This window comes from Heptranchias perlo, chromosome 31 (genome assembly GCF_035084215.1).
Source record: "Heptranchias perlo isolate sHepPer1 chromosome 31, sHepPer1.hap1, whole genome shotgun sequence".
Lineage (NCBI taxonomy): Eukaryota > Metazoa > Chordata > Chondrichthyes > Hexanchiformes > Hexanchidae > Heptranchias > Heptranchias perlo.
The window spans coordinates 20,599,949-20,623,517 of NC_090355.1; the positions used below are offsets into that span (position 1 = coordinate 20,599,949).

Genomic DNA, 23,569 nt, shown 5'->3' on the forward strand with positions numbered 1-23,569 from the left:
TAAAGGGAACAGATAGGGTGGATAGAGAGAAACTATTTCCGCTGGTTGGGGATTTTAGGAGTAGGGGGCACAGTCTAAAAATTAGAGCCAGACCTTTCAGGAGCGAGATTAGAAAACATTTCTACACACAAAGGGTTGTAGAAGTTTGGAACTCTCTTCCGCAAACGGCAATTGATACTAGCTCAATTGCTAAATTTAAATCTGAGATAGATAGCTTTTTGGCAACCAAAGGTATTAAGGGATATGGACCAAAGGCAGGTATATGGAGTTAGATCACAGATCAGCCATGATATTATCAAATGGCAGAGCAGGCACGAGGGGCTGAATGGCCTACTCCTGTTCCTATGTTCCTATTTTAAAGTTGTGACCCTTTGACACTGACTCCCCAACCAAATTAGTATTTCCATATTCACCCGATCAAAACCCCTCATAATTTTAAAGGTCCTTACTAAATCCTATTTTAGCCTTCCCTTCTCGAGCGGAAACAATATTTCACCTCATAACTATAGTTTTTTTAAATTCCTGATATCATCCTGGTGAACCTATGCTGTACACTCTCACTGAAATTAAAAATTTGCAACATAAATGCGCCCTAATGCCATTTTTAGTTAAATAACCTGCCTGTGTCCGATTATTTAGTGTGTGCTTCGTTCAAACTTTCAGAATACACACTGTACCCCCCTCCCTTTTTAAAAAAAATCTCCAATTATTCTTCTTTGGAAGAACAAAAATCACAGGAGGAAATCAGAAAGTGCAAGATTGATCAGTAAATATGCAGATTCTCTTAACAGGACGGTTGTGTTTTTATACACAAATAAAAACCCTTTCCAGGCCCCCCTGTTCCCTACCAGGAATTATTCTCACTTGAGTTTGTCTGCTTTCGTTCTGAAGTCTTGGGGCATTTTTTAATTTCGCAATAAAACGGAAACAATTCTAAATACTGCTCAGCTGAGTTTTTTTTTGACCCTCGGTTAGTTTTTTTTTGGTTCTGGTTTCAATTTTTCGAAAATGTGCAAACAATTTACCTACCGATAAAAGTATAGCGCAGCCGGGCTGTAGATAGTTCACACACTGCTTCATAAAGAAGACCTTCCCGTATATTCCCTCTCCCGCAGAAAAAAAAAGAAAATTAACCTGAGGTGAGTTGTGCCTTTAAAACAAAAATAGATTAAAGTAAACAGGAAGAAAAAAGAAAACTCAGTGAGGCAGTTCAACCAGTTTATGTGGAGAAAAGGGTTGCGTCTGCTCAAAGTGTGCTTTGAAAAATGCCTCATTACCATAAGAAAAGTTGAAGAGATTTCCCTTCTCCACCAGCCAGAGATCGGAAAGTGGGCCTGAAGGAGGCGAATAAGAGACGAAAGTGTCATCAAATTTAGATTAAAAGAAAAACAACCACCGAGATATGGGTGGAACTGAAAATCCCAGCGTCTGTTAAAGGACAGGATTATATTTGGGGTAAGCTTTTGAAGGTTTCATCGTTTGTTCCTAAAACAGTGTTTTTGGTAAAGCGGGATTTTACCAATTCTGTACCAGTAAATGTTTCACTTGACAAGTTTTAAATTTCGACTTGTTATCTAATAATTGCGGATTTTAAAATTCCTGCTGCGTGCACGAAAAACAGCGGGTATTTCCAAATCGAACTGTGAGGGCCAGGTAGATACCTGAATGAAGCGCTGAGCCCTGTCTGTTTAACAGTGTCACCCCCGGCAGTAAGGCATCTTCAGATCAAATACATTGAGGCAGTGTGACTGAGGACGGTACTTTTAAGAAGTTGGCCCTTTACATTGGTGAGAGTCTAACGGTTATTGTATCTCACCCCCCTCCTCCCCATTTAAAATAGTGTTTGAAGTTTTTCCTCGCAGCCGAATTCATCAGAAAAAAGTGGCTTCAAATTGTCTCCGAGTCTTTTAAGCGCCTATTTTGGTTCAACAATAACGGTTCCATTTTGTGTATGGTTCGGTTTTTATTTTTATAATTCTGAGTTTTATTTAAGTATTATATGCATTGGTAACTTTATTGCATAGATATATTAGTGAATTCCTAATAAAATACATTTGCTGGATTTATTCTGCAGGAACATAAATCTGCCTCAAAGGTTTAAGCCACCGTCTGTAATATCCCCGAGCAATTAAGCGCTATTGCCCGATGGGTTCGTCTTGTTCAGTGGGCGACAATCCCCAGGAGCGCTGAGAAGCAGCCATAAATATGTGGATAGTCAAACTTCCTGACTTTTTGTATTAAATTTATTTTCATATGACTTTTAAAAACCCAATGTTATAGGGAAACCTTTCAACTGAAGAAGAAAAATGTGTGGCACAATCACAAGAGTTGCATTTTGGTTCTGCGGACTTCTGGTAAGTTTATTTCTATTATACATGGTTCTATTTTCAAGGAAATTGCCATAAATCAATGGACCTTATTATAAATGGATGAAGTTTCAGAATGTAATCCCTAAAACATTGATAAAATCGTGAATCACATATAATAAAATGGAATGTGACATATTCAATCACCTTAAAAGAGCGGTTCTTTCAAAGATAACGTGTATTCTTATCATCTACTTTCTTTCTGCAGGTTTGTAGTTTGGACGGAACTCATTCACATGGTAAGAATGAGTATGTGTAACTTGAGCAAATTGTGTTCCTCTCAAGATGCAATATAGAAGTGATGGCAGAAGATATATGTATATCAAATGTAAACTATAAGTCAAATGTTAATATCATGTTCTTTAAAATGGGGTCATGTTCTGGGTAGAGTCTTTTAAAAATAATTTTTCAAGAATTAGCTGCTTAATGCTTTTTCCTATTTTCTTATGTGAGTATGAATATTCCGGTTTCAAAAGTAAATTCTGATCAGGTCATTGACGGAGTATTGGGAAGTGACAGACTTGAATTATACTCAAGTGTACACTGGCGAACTGTGGGTTACTTCAGGGATTTTTGTCATTTCAATTATGTGCTCAGTTCAAATCCTTTGCATTGTTCGACTTAACGCCTCCCATTCAGTTTCCCTGATGATGTCATCAGCACTCGCTGTTTAAACACAAACAAATAGACAAAAAGGAAAAAAAGAGGTTGTTGCGGGTAATTTAACTGTTAAAAGGATACCAATGGGGACATTTTCTGCAAATCGATAAAATATATATAACCTGTTTTCAGGCCTGCACAATATAACTAGCAAAAAAAATCCTTTGACATTTCATTTTTAATTCTCTATTGTAGCATACACATGTACACCAAATGTGAGAAATAGAAAGTGAATTTTGGATCATCTGATTTATTTCGTGACTAAGAAAAGCTGAAGCATTCACCATTCACAAAGTCATGAGTACGTTTTGTAAAGGCCCTCCTTCCAAGTAGAATAAATTGTCACTGTGTGTTTTACTGATACAGCAACCATGGGAGTGATTTTGACTTTAAAAAAGTTTTTGTTTTTAATTGGGAATATTGCAGTTTTGAAGGATGCTTTAATGCTTCTCATTGTGTCATTCTTCTCTCCAGATGAGGTTGTTTACCATCTTCATTTGCTTAACAAGATGAAATTATAAATCAATGGAAATTATAGATTCATGGATGTAGTTTCACATTAAAATATGATTGAATCATGGCGATATTGTGAATATGTATTACTTCACATGAGAAGAATCAAAGTAAAATGTTACCAAATTTGCTGTTTCCTGTATAAAGAAATACTGTTCTCAGAACAGGTCATAAATTTCCATAATACTGGTAACTGGAATAAAATTTGGTGAGCATGCTATGGCTGAATTTTTCTGCCTAAATGTTTAATGTATTGAATAAAAATGATGCAAGATGCCTTATAGTGATTGTATATACACTTTTACTTTTTGCAGTGTTTTTTAGATTTTGGCTGGAAACATTATACCCATGATTGACAAACTTTTTGAGTTAGCATCTGAAAGTTTAGGCATATCAAGAACTTACATGCTACACATACAAATACAGATGAAATCTTCAGCATCCACCATAAATGGAGGGGGACCCTCCTGGTAGTAAAGTAAATATGTGGATAATTGAGAGACCCCAAAATTTGGTCTTTCATTCATGGTAAAGCAACACCCTAGATATGAAGGCAAGTATAGTACAAATAACAAAAGAAGCATTATGTGGTTTTATTTACCAAGAAAAGGAGATGGAATACAAATTACAAGAAACATTTGCAAGCTGTACAATGAAGCACTTTCTCACTTTGTCCCACAAAAATTCTGGTGGATAATCAGGAAAGCAGAGAATTGGAGTGTGGATAATGGAGGTCCCACTATAAATGATATGTGTTAATCAATTACAATTATAGTGATAAAATACTTGAAATGTGAGTACTTGGCTGTTAACTGTATTTGCTTTCCACTTTAACAGCTTATAGTAATTCATCGGTCTTTCAGTCATCAGACTACATTTATGAATATATAAATACACCATTAAAATGGCAGCACGCATCCAAATATTGTGAACTCCGCTTTGGCAGTCTGCCTGTTGTTAGTAATGCTGAAGAAAAGAGTGTTATGTTGGATCTGTTAGCTACCCAAGGTGTTAATCAGCAAGTATGGATCAATGGAAAACTTAATGAGGCATCTGAAAAGGAAAATATAACTGTGGGAAAGAACGGTAAGTCATAAGACCATTTTAGTCATATTTATAAAATGTGAAAATTGGTTCTATTAAAACATATAAATATAGCATACTAGTGAATCTCCCATAGCCTTTGCTCATAATTAGTCGAGGAAATGGTATGTCTTTTAGCTATGTTTGTTGCAACAGGACTAAATGGCAGGCAGACTGGAGTGAGCATGCCATAGTGACACCAGTCATGAGAGGACTGAATAGAAGACATTAACAGAATTGCCTATAAATGCAGGCTTTACCGTTATACTTTAGACTTTACCTCTGGTAATTACCAATGCCACAAATGTTAAATTGTGACAGTAAGAAATAGGCATTACAAACAGGAAGTGTCAAGAATTTTATATAGAAATGCATCTATTTTAATATATTAAGAATCTTGCATCTGCTCACACTTCCTATCAAATTTTGATAAATTCATGTGTCCACATGGAAACTGCCTCTATAAATGTTATGCTGTAATTACACCCTCCCAGCAGTGGAGGCACTGCAGTACAATTCTGACAGCGGGCATAATTACAGTGACATAAGCATTATAAATGTGGGCATAGGAATTTGTAATGGAAAAGTTAACAGGAAGTGGATTGCATTGTATTTAATGACATTTATGGCTCCTCACTTGCGAGAGTGGGCTGGTCTGGCAGACCCTTAATGAGCTCATCTCTGCAAATCTATTCTTGGTCATCTAATGCTATCTTTTGCCCTTTCTCCCCCAATCTCCTCTCTTTCACTGCTTAAGATCCCTTGGCTCTAATAGTGGGTGCATTTTAGTCCAAACTACAGGTTCAAGCTTCATGTTTAAAGCAAGGATGTTATACAAAACCTTTATAAATCACTAGTTAGGACTCAGCTGGAGAATTGTGTCCAATTCTGGGCACCACACTTTAGGAAAGATGTCAAGGCCTCGAAGAGAGTACAAAGGAGATTTATTAGAAAATTACCAGGGATGAGTATCAGTTATGCGGAGAGACAACAGAAGTTGGGATTGTCCTCCCTAGAGCAGAGAAGAGTTAGGGGAGAGTTAATAGAGGTATTCAAAATTGTGAGGGGTTTTGATAGAGTAAATAAGGAGAAAATGTTTTCACTGGGAGAGGGTCATTAACCAAAGGACTCAGATTTAAGAAAATTGGCAAAAGAACCAGAGGGGAGATTAGAAGAATTTTTTTTACAAAGCAAGTTGTCACGATCTGGAATGCACTGCCTGAAAGGGTGGTGGAATCAGATTCAATAGTAACTTTCAAAAGGAAATTGGATAGATACTTGAAAAGGAAAAATTGCAGAGCTATGAGGAAAGAGCTGGGGAGTAGGACTAATTGGATAGCTCTTTCAAAGAGCTGGCGCAGGCATGATGGGCCGAATGTCCACTGTCTGTGCTGTAAGATTCTATGATTCTACTTGTGCAGAGCCCACTGCTCATTCCCTGACCCGCTTGTTCTTTGTTTTCACTGGGCTCTTTTTAACGGCTGGAACACTGCTCAAATTAGACTACGCTGCCATAGTGGACTACACTGTCAGACTCTGCTGCTCTGGCTCTGCTCTACTACTCAGTCACTTCAAGTTTTCTAGCCAACAGCCCATCACCACCTGCTGCTTTTACCTGACTGTACTTCCATGCACTGCTAATTTCTCAGCTTTAGTTTGCTGCTGTGTGGATCCTGGACAGAAATCCACTTTCCCCAGTGCTGAAGTCCATTTCTCCACTGCTTCTGGACCTTATAGTGACCTCCAAGTCACTGCCATTTTCCACAGAGACTGTATTTTCTGTTGAGTTGTCTTGATTCTAGTATCTGGCCTATGGCTGCATTCTCGGTTTTTTGCTGCTCTTCCAGGGGTTTTCCATTCTACATTGAGCTCACTCTGATCTGTTTCTGCTGGTTCCCATCCTGCTCTGGAGTCTGCTCTGCTGCTATCGAAGAACCTTTGCTCTGCCACTTTCCATCTGCTTCCCATTGTCGCTGACTCCATTCGTCCCTCCGCTGGTATACTGGATCCATTGGTGTGAATTACTAATCACCGAGGCCACCACTCACCTCCACTGGACCCAAGGATCAACCAAATGCTGGCTCATCATCGATTCTCTGCACCCCCTTGGCTCTTCATTTTCCATGGGGACACCTTTGGCATTGCGTCCACTGATAATCTTCCCCTCAAACAGCTCCTGGACTCACTCGCCCTCTACACCTGGACATTAGTTCGTCAATGCTCCAAGCTGACTGCACCCTATCTACAAGCATTGCATCCTCAGTGACTGTGTCCATGGTCCACTATTCCTTCTCATCCTTCTCGACCTCTCTGTGTTATGAGCAGGTTTTGAGCTGTCAGCACAAGATAGCGACCAGGACAGCTGCATTGGAGCAGAGAATTGCAAAGAGTCTTTGTGATTTTGTGACAGGGAAAACATGACTTAGGGCTAAGTGCTTTAAATTGGAATAAAATATTGCAGCAGCCCCTACATGCATCACAGGAAATTACAAATGTAAACGTAGTGTGGACAAAATTAACAATGAAATGTCCATAAGGAATGTTTATAGGCAACGGGGCATAATGATTTTAATAATATGCTAATTGATCTTCTGTGGCATTGCTTACTAAGAGTAGGAGGTTTTATAAGAATGCGGGTATTATGTAAAGTAGTATTACCAAGAACAGTAATTTAATCAGCTGTAGGAATGGCCCTGAGATCTGCCAATATTGGGATGGGGTCTTAGGGTCTAATAGTACTTTGAGGTGGGCTCCAAAGGTTCCAAAAACATGGAGAGTGAGGTTCTAAGAACACTGGGCAGGCCTAGGATCTGGGATTGAGGTGAGAACTATCTGTGGACCTGTGGTCATTGGTGAGGGAGTTCTCAAGGTCTGGGAGCATTGAGAGTGATTATCGGATTAAGGAGCATTGAGAATGTAGTCTCAGGGTTTCTGATCACCGAGGGGGTTGTGGGAACTAGGAGTGGAAGGGGGGAGGAAATCTGAGGAGGGAGATCCTGAGGGTCAACAGCATCCAGGAGGGTGTTTTGGACCATTGGGGGCTCCTACGATCCGGCAGTATTGAGAGGAGCAGGGTCTAACATCCTTGTGGGGGAAGAGACCTAGTAGAATGGAATCATATTGTAGCAACCCCTCCATGCATCACAGGCAATTACAAATGTAACAGTAATGTGGACAAAATTAACATGGAAATGCCCATTAGGAATGATTATAGGCAACAGGGGATAATGATTTTAATAATATGCTAACAGACCTTCTGTGAGATTGCTCACTATGAGACAGAGGTTTTATAAGAATTGGGGTATTATGCAAAGTCGTATTACCAGGAACACTCATTTATCAGCAGTTGTGGGTGGCTGTTGGATCTGGCATTATTGGGATAGGGCCTAGTAGTACTTTGAGGTGGGCTCTTAAGGATCCAAGAACATGGAGAGGGAGGTTCTAAGAACACTGGGAATGGCCTGGGATCGTAGCAAGAAGGATCCTGGGACCTGTGGTCATTGTGGAGGGGGTTGGCCCCTTTTGAACCATGAAGTCCTCACATTCCACATGCAGGGTACCCCCACCAGCACTATCCCCATGGTCAGCCTTGAAGCATTTAAGTATAAATTTTTTGATTGTTAAAATTAATGGACAGAAAATCAATGACTGGGATTGCGCAATTTTCTGAAACGCACTCCTGGTATGCGGCAGAAGTGCAATATTATTGGGCCGGATCTTGCTGGAGCGAGGCATCTCATGGAGCGCCATTAGTTAGACTTTTCTCCGCTCAAAATTGTTTTTGCACCATAACTTGCTGGGAGTGTGAACTGATAACGGTGAGGTGAGGGCAACTGGGCACCTGGGACCTCAGTGAACGATGGGACCAACAGTATATCTCCTTAACCAATGAGATTCAAGGATTGAGAAAGAGACAGGAACGATGGAGAAGGAGGGTGAATTAGAGTGACTAAATTAATGTCAAATCATGTACAGAAAGAGAAATAAAAAGAGGCAAAGAAAGATTGGATTAAGAGAGAGAAAAAAGAGACAGAAAGGAAAATCAGGAGAAAAATTTTAAAATATTAAATTTGCCATTTTTAAAATCTCTAACAACAATTGACTACATGCAGGAATGAGATTGGACCATTTAAATTGTTACTTATCTGGGCCCAAGAGGTTGATTGGCATTGCTTTAACAATTATTACGTCGTTAAAAAAGTACTTACACTCTTAATTACAAGACTTAACTTTATATGGCACGTTTAATGGGCAATTAATGTGAAAATCCAGCAAGTTCTTAAAAATAATGGGGAGGCAAAGGGCGAGATGCTATTTATGTGAAGCAAATGGTGGAGCAGCATAAATCGACCAGCAAGTTCTGGAGATTCACAACTCAGGCCGTGTCTCTTAATCCCCTGAACTTGCTGGCCGATTTGCACATTAATCACAGCATGCATCGTTAACATGCGTTATTTTTCCAGCAAGATCAGGCCCAATGAGTTTGCTGACATACAGTCTTTAATGAATATACATTCCCATAAACAAGCAAAAATTACCCCATAAAATGTTCAAAGTTCACTGTTTATGCCATTTCCAAGTTTTTCTATTAAAAAATCGTTACGTTTCAAAAATTGGTTCTGGAAACATTTTTTTAACTGAATATGCACAACCAAAAGCCATGATTGAATATCCATTTTTATAAATAATCTCTTCTTTTCTAACCATCAACAAAAGCATCACCAACAGCTGTTCATTTTCCTACCTCGGCTCTCTCACAATAGCAGCTGTTTCTGTTAACGCTGCTGCTTTTGTTTTCTGCGAGGAGTTCATAATAGAAAAGCACAATTATAACATACTTATATAAATTCAACAGTTGCCTGAAGTAAAAGCTTTGACAATTTAACCTCTAGTTTGTTGTTTTAAAAAATCTCAATCTTCACAGGATAAGAGGACACACATGATGAAAAATTCTGCAAACTGCATAGACTCAGAATGCATAGATGTGATTGAAAGCTCTGTCTTAACTGCAGTGAGGTAAAATATCCAGTCAAAGGCCAGGCTTTTGAGACAGCTGAGGCCTTCAAGGAAAAACATCAACAAAGGCATTAAAAGACAATTCAGCAGATAAATTTAATCAACCTATGGTGAAATATATAATTAATTTTTTGAAAACTTTGTTTAATCCCTTATTTTGGAAATTAAAATGACAGTTACCAAGGAAAAAAATAATAAAAAAAACTTTTCGATGAAGTTTAACTAGTCTGCTCTACAATGCTACCCAGTGTTCAGAGCACAATGGGAAAAGCTATTAAAAATGTGACAGGGTAGGCATCTACAGATGTGGACACAATTAATATAGAAAAATCCATAGACACTGTTGACATAGGACTTTTGAATGAAAAGATGACATGACATCCTATTTTTAATAATGTCTAGATAGATATTTGATTTTAATATTAAAATTGAACTTTTGGGGAATTCACTTTGCCTTCAATCTCTGTAATCAACACCATGGGAGATTAACTGGGAATATATTAAAAGTCTTACATATTTATTCTTTGTCATACTTCCGGTTGTCACACTTTTGCTGTAAAATTTGTAGATTAGCTCAAAGTAAAACAGCTGCAAATCAGACTCGAAGAGGTAGGAAATATATAAATCAAAAGCCAGGAAAGAACCACAAAAACTGCCAATGAGAAACTACCAAGCCCCTAGGAAAATAATCGGTCAGTAGAACCTATCAATAAAAAATATATTTTTTTAAAAATGAACTAATCAATTCATTTAAAACACTTCAAAAAATGTCCTCCTGAAATCTTCTATAGCTCTTCTCACTGTTTGCCAAGGCCCTATTTTTCTGTCATCAGCAAATTTTGATATGGTGCTCCCTACATTCTAATCCAAGTCATCTATATAACTCTTTCAAAGAGCCAGCACAGGCACGATGGGCCAAATGGCTTCCTTCTGTGTTGTATCATTCTATACATGGTGAAAACAGAAGTGGTCCCAGCACTGACCCCTAGGACATATCATTTTCAATCCTTCTCCCATCTGAGCAACACGTTTCAATTGAAGTCAATGGAAATAAAAATTAGGAAAGATGTATAATAGACTGCCAACTGGCCATCACCCATTTTGTACTATCGCACAAAGTCAAGATCTACCCCACCCTAAGTGATCTCGCAGAAGATCAGCTAGTTACACAATTTTTTGTATAAAACATTGTTTTAATCTGATTTTAGGAATTGTAGCTCTCGGCAACCGTTATTAATTCTTAAGTGGCTTCTTTATGAAAATTAGCATATATATGTGAGGGATTATAAGGTAATTGTTTGGAATCTTGAAATAAGGTCGCAAAAGTCAACATTTTATGAGTATGTCAAGAATTCTGCTTTTTTAACATCAAACTCGCAAACTGCCAAAAACTCCCCACATCAAAAATTTACAAATTCTACTTTTTAATGTGTAAATTCTAATTGATTTTGTTTGAACTTTTACTTCAGGTGTTGATAAACTGGCGGTGCTGATATTCCAGAACAAAACAGATACTAAGTATGCCAAAGTTCTCAGTGTGCTGCCTCCTTTGCCTGCTGTTACAGCCTGCGCTCGTGTTCAGTGGGATAACCAACCTTCTGGCATTGCCACAGTATTTTCTTATGCTATTCCAGTGTTCATCAATGAATTTCAGCTACGTGGCCGCATCGATGATGTTGGATTTGTCCAGTTAGCCCTGATAGTTCATGGACATCATACTCCTTATAGATCCGTGTTAAAAAGTGACGGACAGTGGCATCACATTTGTGTGACATGGCAAAAGGAAAATGGTGCTTGGTCTATTTATGCTGACGGGATAAAGGTGAGTTCAGGAGATGGTTGCTACAGTTCTCAAATTATTGCTGGAAGCGGGACGTTTATTATTGGTCAAGATCAAGATTCATTAGGAGGTACATTCAAACAAAATGAAGCTTTCAGTGGCAATATCACAGACTTGAACATTTGGACCCATGCTCTGGATGTGAGTCAGATTACAGCAGTCAATGTGTGCTCACTCCCTCAGCGAAACCTCATTTATGAGTGGAACTTGGACAGTTTGGAAATTGAACCCACAGTGCAAATTGCGGAAATTCGTTTGAATTGTAGAGGTAAGAAAACGGGTAGATGTTATGAATTTATGATTTGCAAAAGCTCTACTGCACAATCAGAAGCTGCAGTAAATATTAAAATTCTGTAGGTTGTTTATTGTCTTTTTCCAGAAAATTTAATTCAGCTAAGGAAATCACACTTGAAACTCATTGCCATGTCGTTGCTGCTAAACGTTACTTCAATTAAAATTTATTTTAAAAATAATCCAAAAGAATCTTACCAGGTCCACTAAATGTACATTAATATACATCTTTAATCCCAAATATCAATTTGGAAATGCATTACTCTTTAGACCAGAACCGATCGGCTTTATTTAATCGCTGGCATTAAGCTATTTATTTTGACGCTGACATCAAAATAACATCTTTCAGAAAATGTTTAAAACACAGGTAATTTGATGAATATTTAAATATAAATGTCATTGAATTTTTTTGTAATTGGCTCATCACGGTACTTCTAGAAGTATCATACACAGATGATGAGTGGAGTATTAATACTGAACTAAAGTTACATTTAGGGTGCACAGAACTGATTATGCAGTGTTCTCAAACAGGTACTAATATCCAGTTGTGATTTTTTTTCTGAGTACTGCTTTTGTCTCTTGCTGACAATTGTCATTGTGCTAAAATTTCAGTTCGTAAGTTGTTGCACAGCTATGAAGTTTTATTGTTTAACAGCTCCAACAGATATGCTAATACTCTCTGGAGTGCAGTTTATTCAAACCTAAAATATAGCGCATATGCAAATGAAAAGGTTAATTTGGATAGAAGCTGAGAAAACATTAAATTTCTTTTGGGGTACATTTAATCAGTTTGGAGACAGATTTAGTAAATACACCATTTATGTTACCTCAGATAATAATTTCATTGTCCTCCTAAGTTGAAGTTGCCAACACAATTTTGTTGTTTTATTACAGCACTGAAAGTTTCTTCAGCTGAATGCCAAACTTTTGATGCTGTCTCTGGATTTAAAGGTCAATATGGCTGCGAGAATCCGCTGTCATTCCTCTGCCAGTTCAAAAAAGGTTAGTTAACTGATACACATTTGAAAATCTCGAACATGTGCTTTTCGTCAATCAAATATTTGAATACAATAAACAGCAACATTTAATGCATCATTGAATTGCATATTAATGGGAAACTAGAAACACATTATTTCTTCATTATTTTGTGCAACTTTTAACCCGTCTGATTTGGTTAAGTTGAGCTTTTGTTTATCAATGCATTCCTGATTTTGTTTTAAATTGCCTCAGTTTCATGGCTCTTCAGAGAATTACACACCTCCTAAATTCTATCTTTTTTGTGACAGTAAGAAAATACTCAGTAAATTACATGGAATTAGAGGTCTGTAAAAACATTTGGTAAAATTGCTGGGAATTTATTCTTCCCATATTCTTATCAGTAAGAACCCCAAAATTACATAAAGTACAATGCAACAATAATGTAGTCATTAACCTTTAAAACAAAATTGGACCTTTTAAAAAAAAATCACCTTAAATTACTTTCTGCCTTGCCTTAGCTCTGGCATATGTGAATTTGTATTGGTGAATACCATGTTAACTGATGAAAGAAAGGAATCTTACAACACCAGGTTATAGTCCAACAAATTTATTTTAAAATCACAAGCTTTTGGAGATTATCTCCTTCGTCAGATGATGAAGGAGATAATCTCCGAAAGCTTGTGATTTTAAAATAAATTTGTTGGACTATAACCTGGTGTTGTAAGATTCCTTACATTTGTCCACCCAGTCCATCACCGGCATCTCCACATCATGAAAGAAAGGACAGAGGAATCACAACAGAGATATATGGCAGTGATTTTTCTCCTGGGGTTAGGGTGAGCAGGTACTCTTTGACATCAAATTGGCTCGAAGAAAGCAAGAATGGTGATGGGAGGTTGAAACTGAGTTAATCCTTTGTGCCAGACTCATCAATCTGATACCTGGCCTGGCAGATCCACAGAACTTTAGCGCAGTATTGATGACTGATCAGACAACCTGGCTCATTTAGCTGGCTAAACTTCAGCAATAAAGAAAGAATGAACTTCCATTTGTATAGTGCCTTTCATGACCTCAGGACATCCCAAAGCGCTTTGCAGCCAATTAAGTACTTTTGAAGTGCAGTCACTGTTGTAATATGGGAAACACAGCAGCCAATCTGATAATGACCAGATAATCTATTTTAATGATGTTAGTTGAGAGATAAATATTGGCCAGAACACTGGGGATAACTCCCCTGCTCTTCTTCGAAATAGTGCCATGGGATCTTTTACGTCTACCTGACAGGGCAGATGGGGCCTCGGTTTAACGTCTCATCCAAAATACAGCATCTTCGACAGTGCAGCACTCCCTCAGTCTCAGAACAGTACAGGAGTGTCAGCCCAGATTTTGTGATCAAGTCTCTGGAGTGGGACTTAAACCCACAACCTTCTGAGTCAGAGGTGAGAGTGGTCCCACTAAGCCATGGCTAATACCTTTATGCAATCATGAGATCCTTAAGTCTTGTTTTTTGCCAATCTGTGTCTTAGTTCCCTGAATTTAGATACGTGGAATTTCTGTGGGAAGAGAATATTAATTCTATTATCAGCGAACTGGAATTCTATTGATGTAGGTCTCTTAGTAGTTTGGCTCAGAAATTTTCACTCATGGTGATGGGTTTTCACACATCAGATACACAACTTACCAAAATCCTTATTGTAACACAAAATTCTAAAACGTAATAATATTTCATAAACTTAGAATATTTTGTGATTCAATTAAGAAAAATCATAGAAATGCTGACGATCTTTTGATGTTTACAGTGTGTCCAGTATTTAAAGGACTGTCATAAAATAAGTTGTTCAACTGATTAGCCCTATTCACCATCATGTTATTTAACATTATTGACTACAGTTCTATACAAATAAGATTACACAAATAAGCTTGAGTATATTATAAACAGTACTTTAATTCTGTGCTTTGTATTGTAGGAGAATGTTATACTCTGATGTTCTTCAGAGATAAAACTTAATTTTGGGATATTCAAAGAATAGCTGTCCTATCTTAAATGATTCGTACAAAGCATTGTGGAATGATGTATCTCTTTGTATTGTAGATACATATTTGAAGTTGCAGAAGTTTGAGTCAGATCCAAGAAGCTTATTCAAGACTAAATTGAATGAATTTTCTAACAATAGCATGGTAAGTTCTTTTTGATATTTATTACAAGGACATTCTGATATAAAATCCTTGTCTGAAAATAGTACAGTCACTTCTGGATATTTTATTCACCAAGTTCTATAACAAGTATGGTCATTGTTAAGAATATAACATAGTATAATTGTATAACATGTTTCTAACTTATTTTTGTTGATGCCTGTGTATGTATCAGCCTGGTTTAAAATCTATAACCAGGGGGATCATTTCAACCTAACCTGCCCAGCGGATAACCGATGGGACCATCTCAGTAGCTTGTTTAACACTCCGCTTGGTTTTACTTTTCATTGAAAGTAAAAGCGGGCGGGTTATAAAACGGGCAGCCAATCCGATCATATCAGTTTCCTGCCAGGCAGGTTAGTTTAAAATGACCCCCAGTTCTTTACGTGACCTATAGCATAACTATCATTTTTATATATAAATTTTACTTCTGATTGAATTCAGAGTACAATATAAATTCTGCATTAAATCCCAAGATGAGAGAAATTAATTTAAAAATATACGTCAGTAATTTCTGCGGGGATTCTCCCGCCGTAACTTTGACGGGAGATCGGTAGCAACATCGGAGAAATGGTGTCAATGGCTGTCACATAGTCAAAGGTGCTGTTTTTTGGATGAAATGTTTAGCTAGAGGCCCTGTCTACTCGCTCAGATGGATGTAAAAGATCCTATGGCATCATTTGAAGAGCAGGGATGTTCTCCCTGTGTCCAGAAGAATATTTATCCCTCAACCAACTCCACCAAAATTGGTCTCATTACTGTTTGTGGGACCTTGCTTTATGCAATTTGGTTCCACATTTGCCTACATTACAAGAGTGACTACACTTCAAAAGTAATTCATTGGCAGTGAAGCACATTGGGACATCCTGAGGACATGAAAGGTGCTATATAAATGCAAGTTTTTTTTTCCTTTCCTTTTTGAAATGCACATAATGTATTCAATACATTAAAATCTAAATGCATTTAATAGCTTAAAATTTAATCACCAGTTACAATATCGTTTTTTGTTAATCAGCGTGCTGAATTTTTTAAAAGTATATGTTACAGATAATGTGTTCAAGTTCATATTGATAATTTCCCAATTAGATTCAAATTTTTTTAGCAGTTCCAGAACTTTTTCAGTTTGATCAATGCTGAGATCACTTTCAGTGTGGAAGAGAAGATGTTTGGAATTTCTAAGAATTAAAGAATTCCTCCCTGTAATTTTCTCCTCGTACTCTTCCTCTCATGAAGGCAGATCTCATGTTGGGGTGGAACTCCATGGAACTGAATGGTACTTTGCTCAAGTAGTCATTCTTAATATGTGAACCCAGACGGTGAATTTCAACAAATTATATGGCCATAGGAGAATCACAACAGAACCAGGTCTCATCTGATACTGATACAAAAATACATATTCCATTAGGATTATCGAGTAGCTTTCAAGATTGGGCAATTTGGCTGATTTCCCCCCTCCTCCCCCAACTCCTTATCCAGTGATAGTGAGGTCAATTTTTATCCTTATCTCTGTTCCAGTTGAGATTAGGTTACTCAGCAAAGGCCTGGCCTGCTTGGCTCAGTGCCCTGACTGTGTGGTGCATTCTACAACTAATGTTTTAAATAAAAAGTGCAAGTCAAAGTCCATCGCTGCGAGTTTCCTTGGGAATTCTCCTGATGGGCTGCCGTAACTTCGGCCAAAGATCAGCGGAAACTCTATTTACGCGTCTGTCTGGGTTCCCTACCGATCTTCCGCTGAAGTTACAGCGATTGATTGAGAGAACCCCCTAAGGAATTTCCCCAGCGCATGCGTATTGGCGTGTACTTTCAGTAGCTTAACAATTTCCAAAGCAACGACCATTCATATGAGGATTAGTTAATCAGAAATTAAGGTCATTGGGAGGTTTCATGAGACTTGTAGGGTTGTTAGTGTTATGTTCAGTTCCTTTGTTATATAAATAAACATTCACAAATGGCCATCAGATAGTTGACCCTGTTACTAATTTAGCACATTTACTTTTTATAATTATTTTTAAATATTAGCCATGGCAATAAAGATTAAATTAACCTAAAGATAATGTTACGCTTTTAGTTTATGCCATCCCTTTATATTAATTGCTTAAATAACACAGGAGCGATGGATGAAATGGTGTAATCACATTAATGCAATTAACATAAACTCTCCTTGCACAGGTTACTGAGTACATGTCGTTGAGTAGTGCCAAACTTGTACCCAATATTTCTGAAGCTGAGGCTGTACTGAAGACAGTACAACATGTTCTGAGCAAAGAAAATGCTACTTTGCAACCAGCTGACATGCTAAGTGTTGTATGCTTGCTACAAAATGTTGCCAACATGGAAGTACACGTAAATGACACCAGAGAAGCTCTGGAGAATATAAGCCGAAGCTTCGTAGAAGTAGCTGGTGAGGTTCTTGATCAGCACAATGCGGAAATGTGGACTGAAATTAATGAGGTAAACAGTCGTATTTCTTAATTTAGTGGCAACTGTTTGAATTAGGGATTGGGCAAGATATTTTGAAGTGTAACCTAGTTCTTCATACAATAAGGAAAGAATCAGTGATCAGACCACATCAGAGTGATATTTTGCTTAGGGGACATTCAATTTAGAATGTTTGTACCTTGACAGAATCTTCATTAGTATCCTTTCAGAATACCGATAGAAAACGATTCTGAAAATGTTCCTTATTCAAATTTAAAACAAAACGGGTGTGATTTTAACCCTATCCACCCGGCGGTAAACAGCAGTCAGTTTCCCACTAGGCCAACCCAGCGTGGGACTGGATTGGGGCCAGAAGAGGCCCATAAATGTAAGTTTCAAATTTTCAAAATAATTTCCTTGTGGGGCCAGGAGGAGCAGGAGGGAATATCAGACCTCCCCTGCCATGAACTCACCTCCCCCCTCCCGAATGTGGGGGCCCCTACGGGCACCCAGGCAGCCAATCCTGTGGACTTACCTGCTCAGAGGGTGGCCTCTGGGTCACACAAATTTCCTGCTACGAACGGGTGGGATGTCGGCCGGCAACATTTAAATGATACCCAGGCGGTTTTTCCGCTGCGGGTAAATTTCGAACTGACATCAAACTCACCCCCGGAAGTTGGCTCCTAGTTAAAATCAGGGCCTGAATTTTTGAAAATGTTTAGATGGTTAATGGGAAAGACTTTTATTTGCCATTCAAGACCAACTTACTTCACGTTATTTGCTATTGAGTGGGAACTGATTTAACTAGCATTGGGCTGAGGGTATATGGTGAAGTGTCAAACTCATATGGGCCTCTCCATTTTTTTTGTGGGGGGGGTCTAAAGGAGAACTATCAATTTTATGAGTTATTTAGGTGAGTTGCTTTCTATTAGTTTACTGAGCAGCACTGATGATTTTCATGTACCAGTCAAAATACTAATCACACATGTAGAATAAAATATGATTTAAACTGTTTGTGCACTTGTTATCTGTGATTTCATTATCTATAGGTGGCCTATAAAGAGTTCTTCAATTCCCCACTCTATCATATATCATTGCTCGTCATTAAAACTGACACCTGACAAATGTAAATTACCCAGGGGAATGAAATTTGATATGTTAGCTAACAGGGACATAAAAAATATTAATGAATGTCACTTATTTCAACTTTGAGCAAGTATAAATAAAAATGTACTGCAGTGACTTATAGCAGTTATGTAGAATACTTCAGCTTAATCATTCTGCCATATGAGCACTGTACATCCAGTCTATCTGCTTAAGTTATGCACACAAGATGGTGGTTATTTAAATTATTATGGAAAAGCAGTTAATTAGAACATAAGAACATTAAGAACATAAGAAAAAGAGGCAGTTGTAGGTTGGGCGGCCCCTCGAGCCCGCTCTGCCATTCAATAAGATCATGGCTGATCTTCAACCTCAACTCCACTTTCCCGCCCGATCCCCATATCCCTTGATTCCCTTAAAAGTCCAAAAATCTATCGATCTCTGCCTTGAACATACTCAATGACTGAGCATCCACAGCCCTCTGGAGTAGAGAATTCCAAAGATTTACAACCCACCGAGTGAAGAAGTTTCTCCTCATCGCAGTCCTAAAAGACCGACCCCTTATCCTGAGACTTTGCCCCCTAGTTCTAGACTCTCCAGCCAGGGGAAACAGCCTCTCTGCATCTACCCTGTCAAGCCCTCTCAGAATCTTATATGTTTCAATTAGATCACCTCTCATTTTTCTGAACTCCAGAAAGTATAGGCCCATTCTACTCAATCTCTCCTCATAGGACAACCCTCTCATCCCAGGAATCAATCTAGTGAACCTTCATGGCACCACCTCCAAGGTAAGTATATCCTTCCTTAGGTAAGGAGACCAAAACTGTACACAGTACTCCAGGTGTGGTCTCACCAAAGCCCTATACAATTTTAGCAAGACTTCCTTACTCTTATACTCCAACCCCCTTGCAATAAAGGCCAACATACCATTTGCCTTCCTTATTGCTTGCTGTACCTGCACCCTAACTTTCTTGTGTTTCATGTACAAGGATACCCAAATCCCTCTGAACATCATCATTTAATAGTTTCTCCCCATTTAAAAAATATTCTGTTTTTCTCCTCCAAAGTGAATAACCTCACATTTCCCCATATTATACTCCATCTGCCACCTTCTTGCCCAGTCACTTAACCTGTCTATATCCCTTTGCAGACTCTTTGTGTCCTCCTCACAGCTTACTTTCCCACCTAGCTTTGTATCGTTAGCAAACTTGGATACATTACATTCGTTCCCTTCATCTAAGTCATTAATATAGATTGTAAATAGCTGAGGCCCCAGCACTGATCCTTGCGGCACCCCACTAGTTACAGCCTGCCAACCTGAAAATGACCTGTTTATTCCTACTCTATTTTCTGTCCGTTAACCAATCCTCCATCCATGCTAATATATTGCCCCAACCCCTTATGAGCCCTTATCTTGTGCAGCAACCTTTCGTGTGGCACCTTATCGAATGCCTTTTGAAAATCCAAATATACTACATCCTCTGGTTCCCCTTTATCTATCCTGCTAGTTACATCCTCAAAAAACTCTAATAGATTTGTCAAACACGATTTCCCTTTCATAAAACTATGTTGACTCTGCCTAATCATAATTAGTCTAGATTGTACTAATTATTCAATCAATACTTGGGTAGAAAAGCAAAGAAGCAATGGTAAACCAATAAAAAATTCTCATCTATTAGTGACATTTCTAATTCTTCATGGAAAAACAATATGTTGCAATCACACAATTAAAAATACAGCCTATTGGTATATTAGTTTGGTCCACCCGTGCATTAACCCACAGATTAGCAGAATTTTCAACCATAATTCTCTTTATTGTGGTTGGAGAGGTGCTGAGTGGATGCTCAGGGGCTGCTAACAGAGAGGCAATCTGTAAACTGAGCCATTCTGGGCCACTCAATCATGACCAGCGCCTGGTTAGAGGGCTGCAATGGCAAAGCCTTAAAAAGAGTTCATCTGTTAGTCTGTTTATCTGAGCCTTGATAGTGTTGGAAAGAAGTGGAAAAATAACTTACAAAATAAGGAAGATGATTTTTTTAAAAAGTACTTGACTATTGCACTGTTTTTATAAAATCCTTTCAATTTATTAATGTCTCATAATCTTTGATCTTAGATTGTTCTCGGACCAATGGCAGTAGTTTATGGCGTTGACAGAATGGTACAAAATCTGAACAAGCTGCTCACTTCTGACCAGGAGAATATAGTCATTAGAAGCAAAAACATCCGTAAGTATAACATCAAGAATCACTTAGAGCAAATATTTAAACATTGGTCATTCTTCAGACATTAGACTAAAAATAACAGAGCACAATAACACATCAAATAAAATCCTATCAACAACATGGAAGTATGCACCTGTCACTTTGCAACTCCTTTGTTCATCATTGTAAACGGGCCCCTTTCCTGTCCAGCCACCTGAGCTTGACATTTTAAAACTGGTTAGACAAGATGATAAAGCTGTAAAAATAAAGCATATGGGATCCTATGTTTTATTAATAGAGTCATAAGGTACGAAAGCAAAGTCATAATTGTAAACCTATGTAAATCATTGGTTAGGCCACAGTTTTGAGCACTTACTTTAGGAAGGTTGTCAAAGCCATGGCGAGGGTACAGAAGAAATTTATTAGGATGATCATAGAGATGAGAGGCTTTAGTAATGAGCACACTAGGGAAACTAGGCTCTTCTCCCTATTACAGAGAAGGTTAAAAAGAGGGAGTGCTGCACTGTCGGAGGTGCCCTCTTTCGGATGAGACGTTAACCCAAGGTCCTGTCAGCCCCCTCAGGTGGACGCAAAAGATCCCTTGGCACTATTTTGAAGACGAGCAGGGGAATTATCCCTGGTGTCCTGGCCAATACTTATCCTTAAATCAACATCACTAAAAACAGATTATCTGGTCATTATCGCATTGCTGTTTGTGCTGTGTGCAAATTGGCTGTCATGTTTCCTACATTACAACAGTGACTACATTTCAAAAGTGTTTCATTGGCTTTAAAGCACTTTGGGACGTCCTGAGGTTGTGGAAGGCGCTATATAAATGCAAATTCTTTCTTTTTCTTTATTTATGTGACTAGTTTACTTTCTGGTCAATGGCGATCCCCAGAATGTTGATGGTGGGGGATTTGGCGATGGTAGTGCCACTGAATGTCAAGGGGAGGTGGTTAGGCTCGCTCTTATTGGAGAGTTGAAAAAGATAAAAATGAAGTGTATGGGGAACGGGCAGAGGAATGGGAATAAATGGAGAGCTCTATCACTGAGCTGAATGGATTTCTTCAGTGCTGCAAGATTCTAGGATTCATTTTGAAAAAGGGGAAAAGAGGATCTTCTATAAAATATATATCATCCAAACAACAGGCAATCTGCCTGAATAATTGTATATGTCCTCTGTCATTTAGGAATGGTCACAGACTCATGGATAATTGCTGTTACGTCTATAATGGACTGTCTGGAGCATTATTTATACTTGGAGCAAGAAGCCACTTTTTCTTTTCTGGAAAAGCTGAAATTGATTATTTTTACCAGCATCATTTTAACAAAGTTCAATTTACCTTCTGTAATCGCTGGGACAAATTAACAACAAATAAAATGGTTTCACGGATATTTTTAAACTCTTTTATATTAGTGTTTTAAAGCTTAACTTTTTTTTACATAATCATTTAAAAACTATAACAATACAAAATTAAAAAATTAAATGGAAAATGCTGGAAATGCTCAGCAGATCCATCAGTATCTGAAAAGAGAAAGGTTAGAGGAATGTTTCTGATAGTGACCTTTCATTTTAATGGGACTGCAGGCTGCACTTGGTAAACACTTCAGGGATCTAGATTCAAATCCAGCCCAAACTGATGGGATGACGTTCTCTCTCTGTTCACTGTAAGAGTTTGGGTCCTAACCCAATTCTTTTCACACATATATTCACAGACAAAACTGTCTAATTTAGCCTTAAATTTGCAATCTCACTCAGGACACAAGGATAGCACTTGGTAGGTGCAAAAATTCCCACTGAAAGAAAGAAGAAAGACAGACTTACATTGATATATTGCTTTTCATGACCTCAGGACACCCCAAAACGCTTTGCAGCCAATGAAGTACTTATTAAAAAAATGTTGTCCATGTTGTAATATAGGAAATGCAGCAGCCAATTTGCACACAGCAAGGTCCCACAAACAGTAATGAGATAACGACCAGATCATTTGTTTTTAGTGATGTCAGTTGAGGGATAAATATTGGCCAGGACACCGGCAAAAACTCCCCTACTCTTCTTCGAATAAGGGATCCTTTACATCCATCTGAGAGGGCAGACAGGGCCTCAGTTTAACATCTCATCCAAAAGACGGCACCTCTGACAGTGCAGCACTCCCTCAGTACTGCCCTGAAATGTCAGCCTACATTTTGTGCTCAAGTCCCTGGAGTGGGGTTTGAACCCACAACCTTCTCACTCAGAGAATGCAAACCAACTGACACTTTACTGAAGAATTAAAATAAAAGGAAGACTTGTATTCATATAGATAATTATCATATTACACAACAATTGCTTCACATATAATGAATTACTTCGAAGCGCAGTGACTTTTGTATTTCTAGGCATGTGCAGCAGCTGCTTGATGCACACCAGTGAGATGGATAACCATTTAACCTGTTTGTGGTGATATCAGTTGAAGTGAGAATGTTGGCTATGAGACCGGGAGAACTCCCCGTCTTCTTCAAATGGTGCTACGGGGTTTGTAATTTCCACTTGAACCACCAGAACAGGCAAACAGGACCTTGGTTTAACACCTCATTTGAAGGACGACACATTTGCCAATGCCTCAGTACCGCACTGGGATGTTAGCATAAATAATGAGCTTAAACTCTGGTACATTCTTAGGATAGAACTTGAACCCACAACTTTCTGTCTCCGCTGCCTGCTGGCTATAAGGGTCCTACATGAGATAAGTATGGGCCAATTTCTAGCGGGTGTGTGCCTATAGACAAAACAACCTCTAATTCAGTACAAATCACTGACATCTCTCAGAAATGTGTGGGAAATGGGAAAGGTTTGCACTGGCTGGGCTGAGGCCCATTGTTTGGAGGTTTATTCTGCATCTGGCAGTGCTTGAGCCTGATCC

General features: G+C 38.4%; 1 protein-coding gene across 1 annotated transcript in view; it reads left to right on the forward strand.

The window, feature by feature from the left end:
• Positions 1 to 2,306: 2,306 nt before the first annotated feature.
• The window catches only part of adgrd2 (adhesion G protein-coupled receptor D2), a 133,144-nt gene continuing 111,881 nt past the window's right edge, over positions 2,307 to 23,569 (forward strand). The window contains exons 1-8 of the mRNA XM_067969489.1: positions 2,307 to 2,354; positions 2,575 to 2,605; positions 4,377 to 4,625; positions 11,108 to 11,746; positions 12,664 to 12,771; positions 14,840 to 14,925; positions 17,110 to 17,391; positions 20,576 to 20,687. Coding sequence (XP_067825590.1) covers positions 2,307 to 2,354; positions 2,575 to 2,605; positions 4,377 to 4,625; positions 11,108 to 11,746; positions 12,664 to 12,771; positions 14,840 to 14,925; positions 17,110 to 17,391; positions 20,576 to 20,687 — 1,555 coding nt within the window. The remainder of the gene's footprint in view (positions 2,355 to 2,574; positions 2,606 to 4,376; positions 4,626 to 11,107; positions 11,747 to 12,663; positions 12,772 to 14,839; positions 14,926 to 17,109; positions 17,392 to 20,575; positions 20,688 to 23,569) is intronic.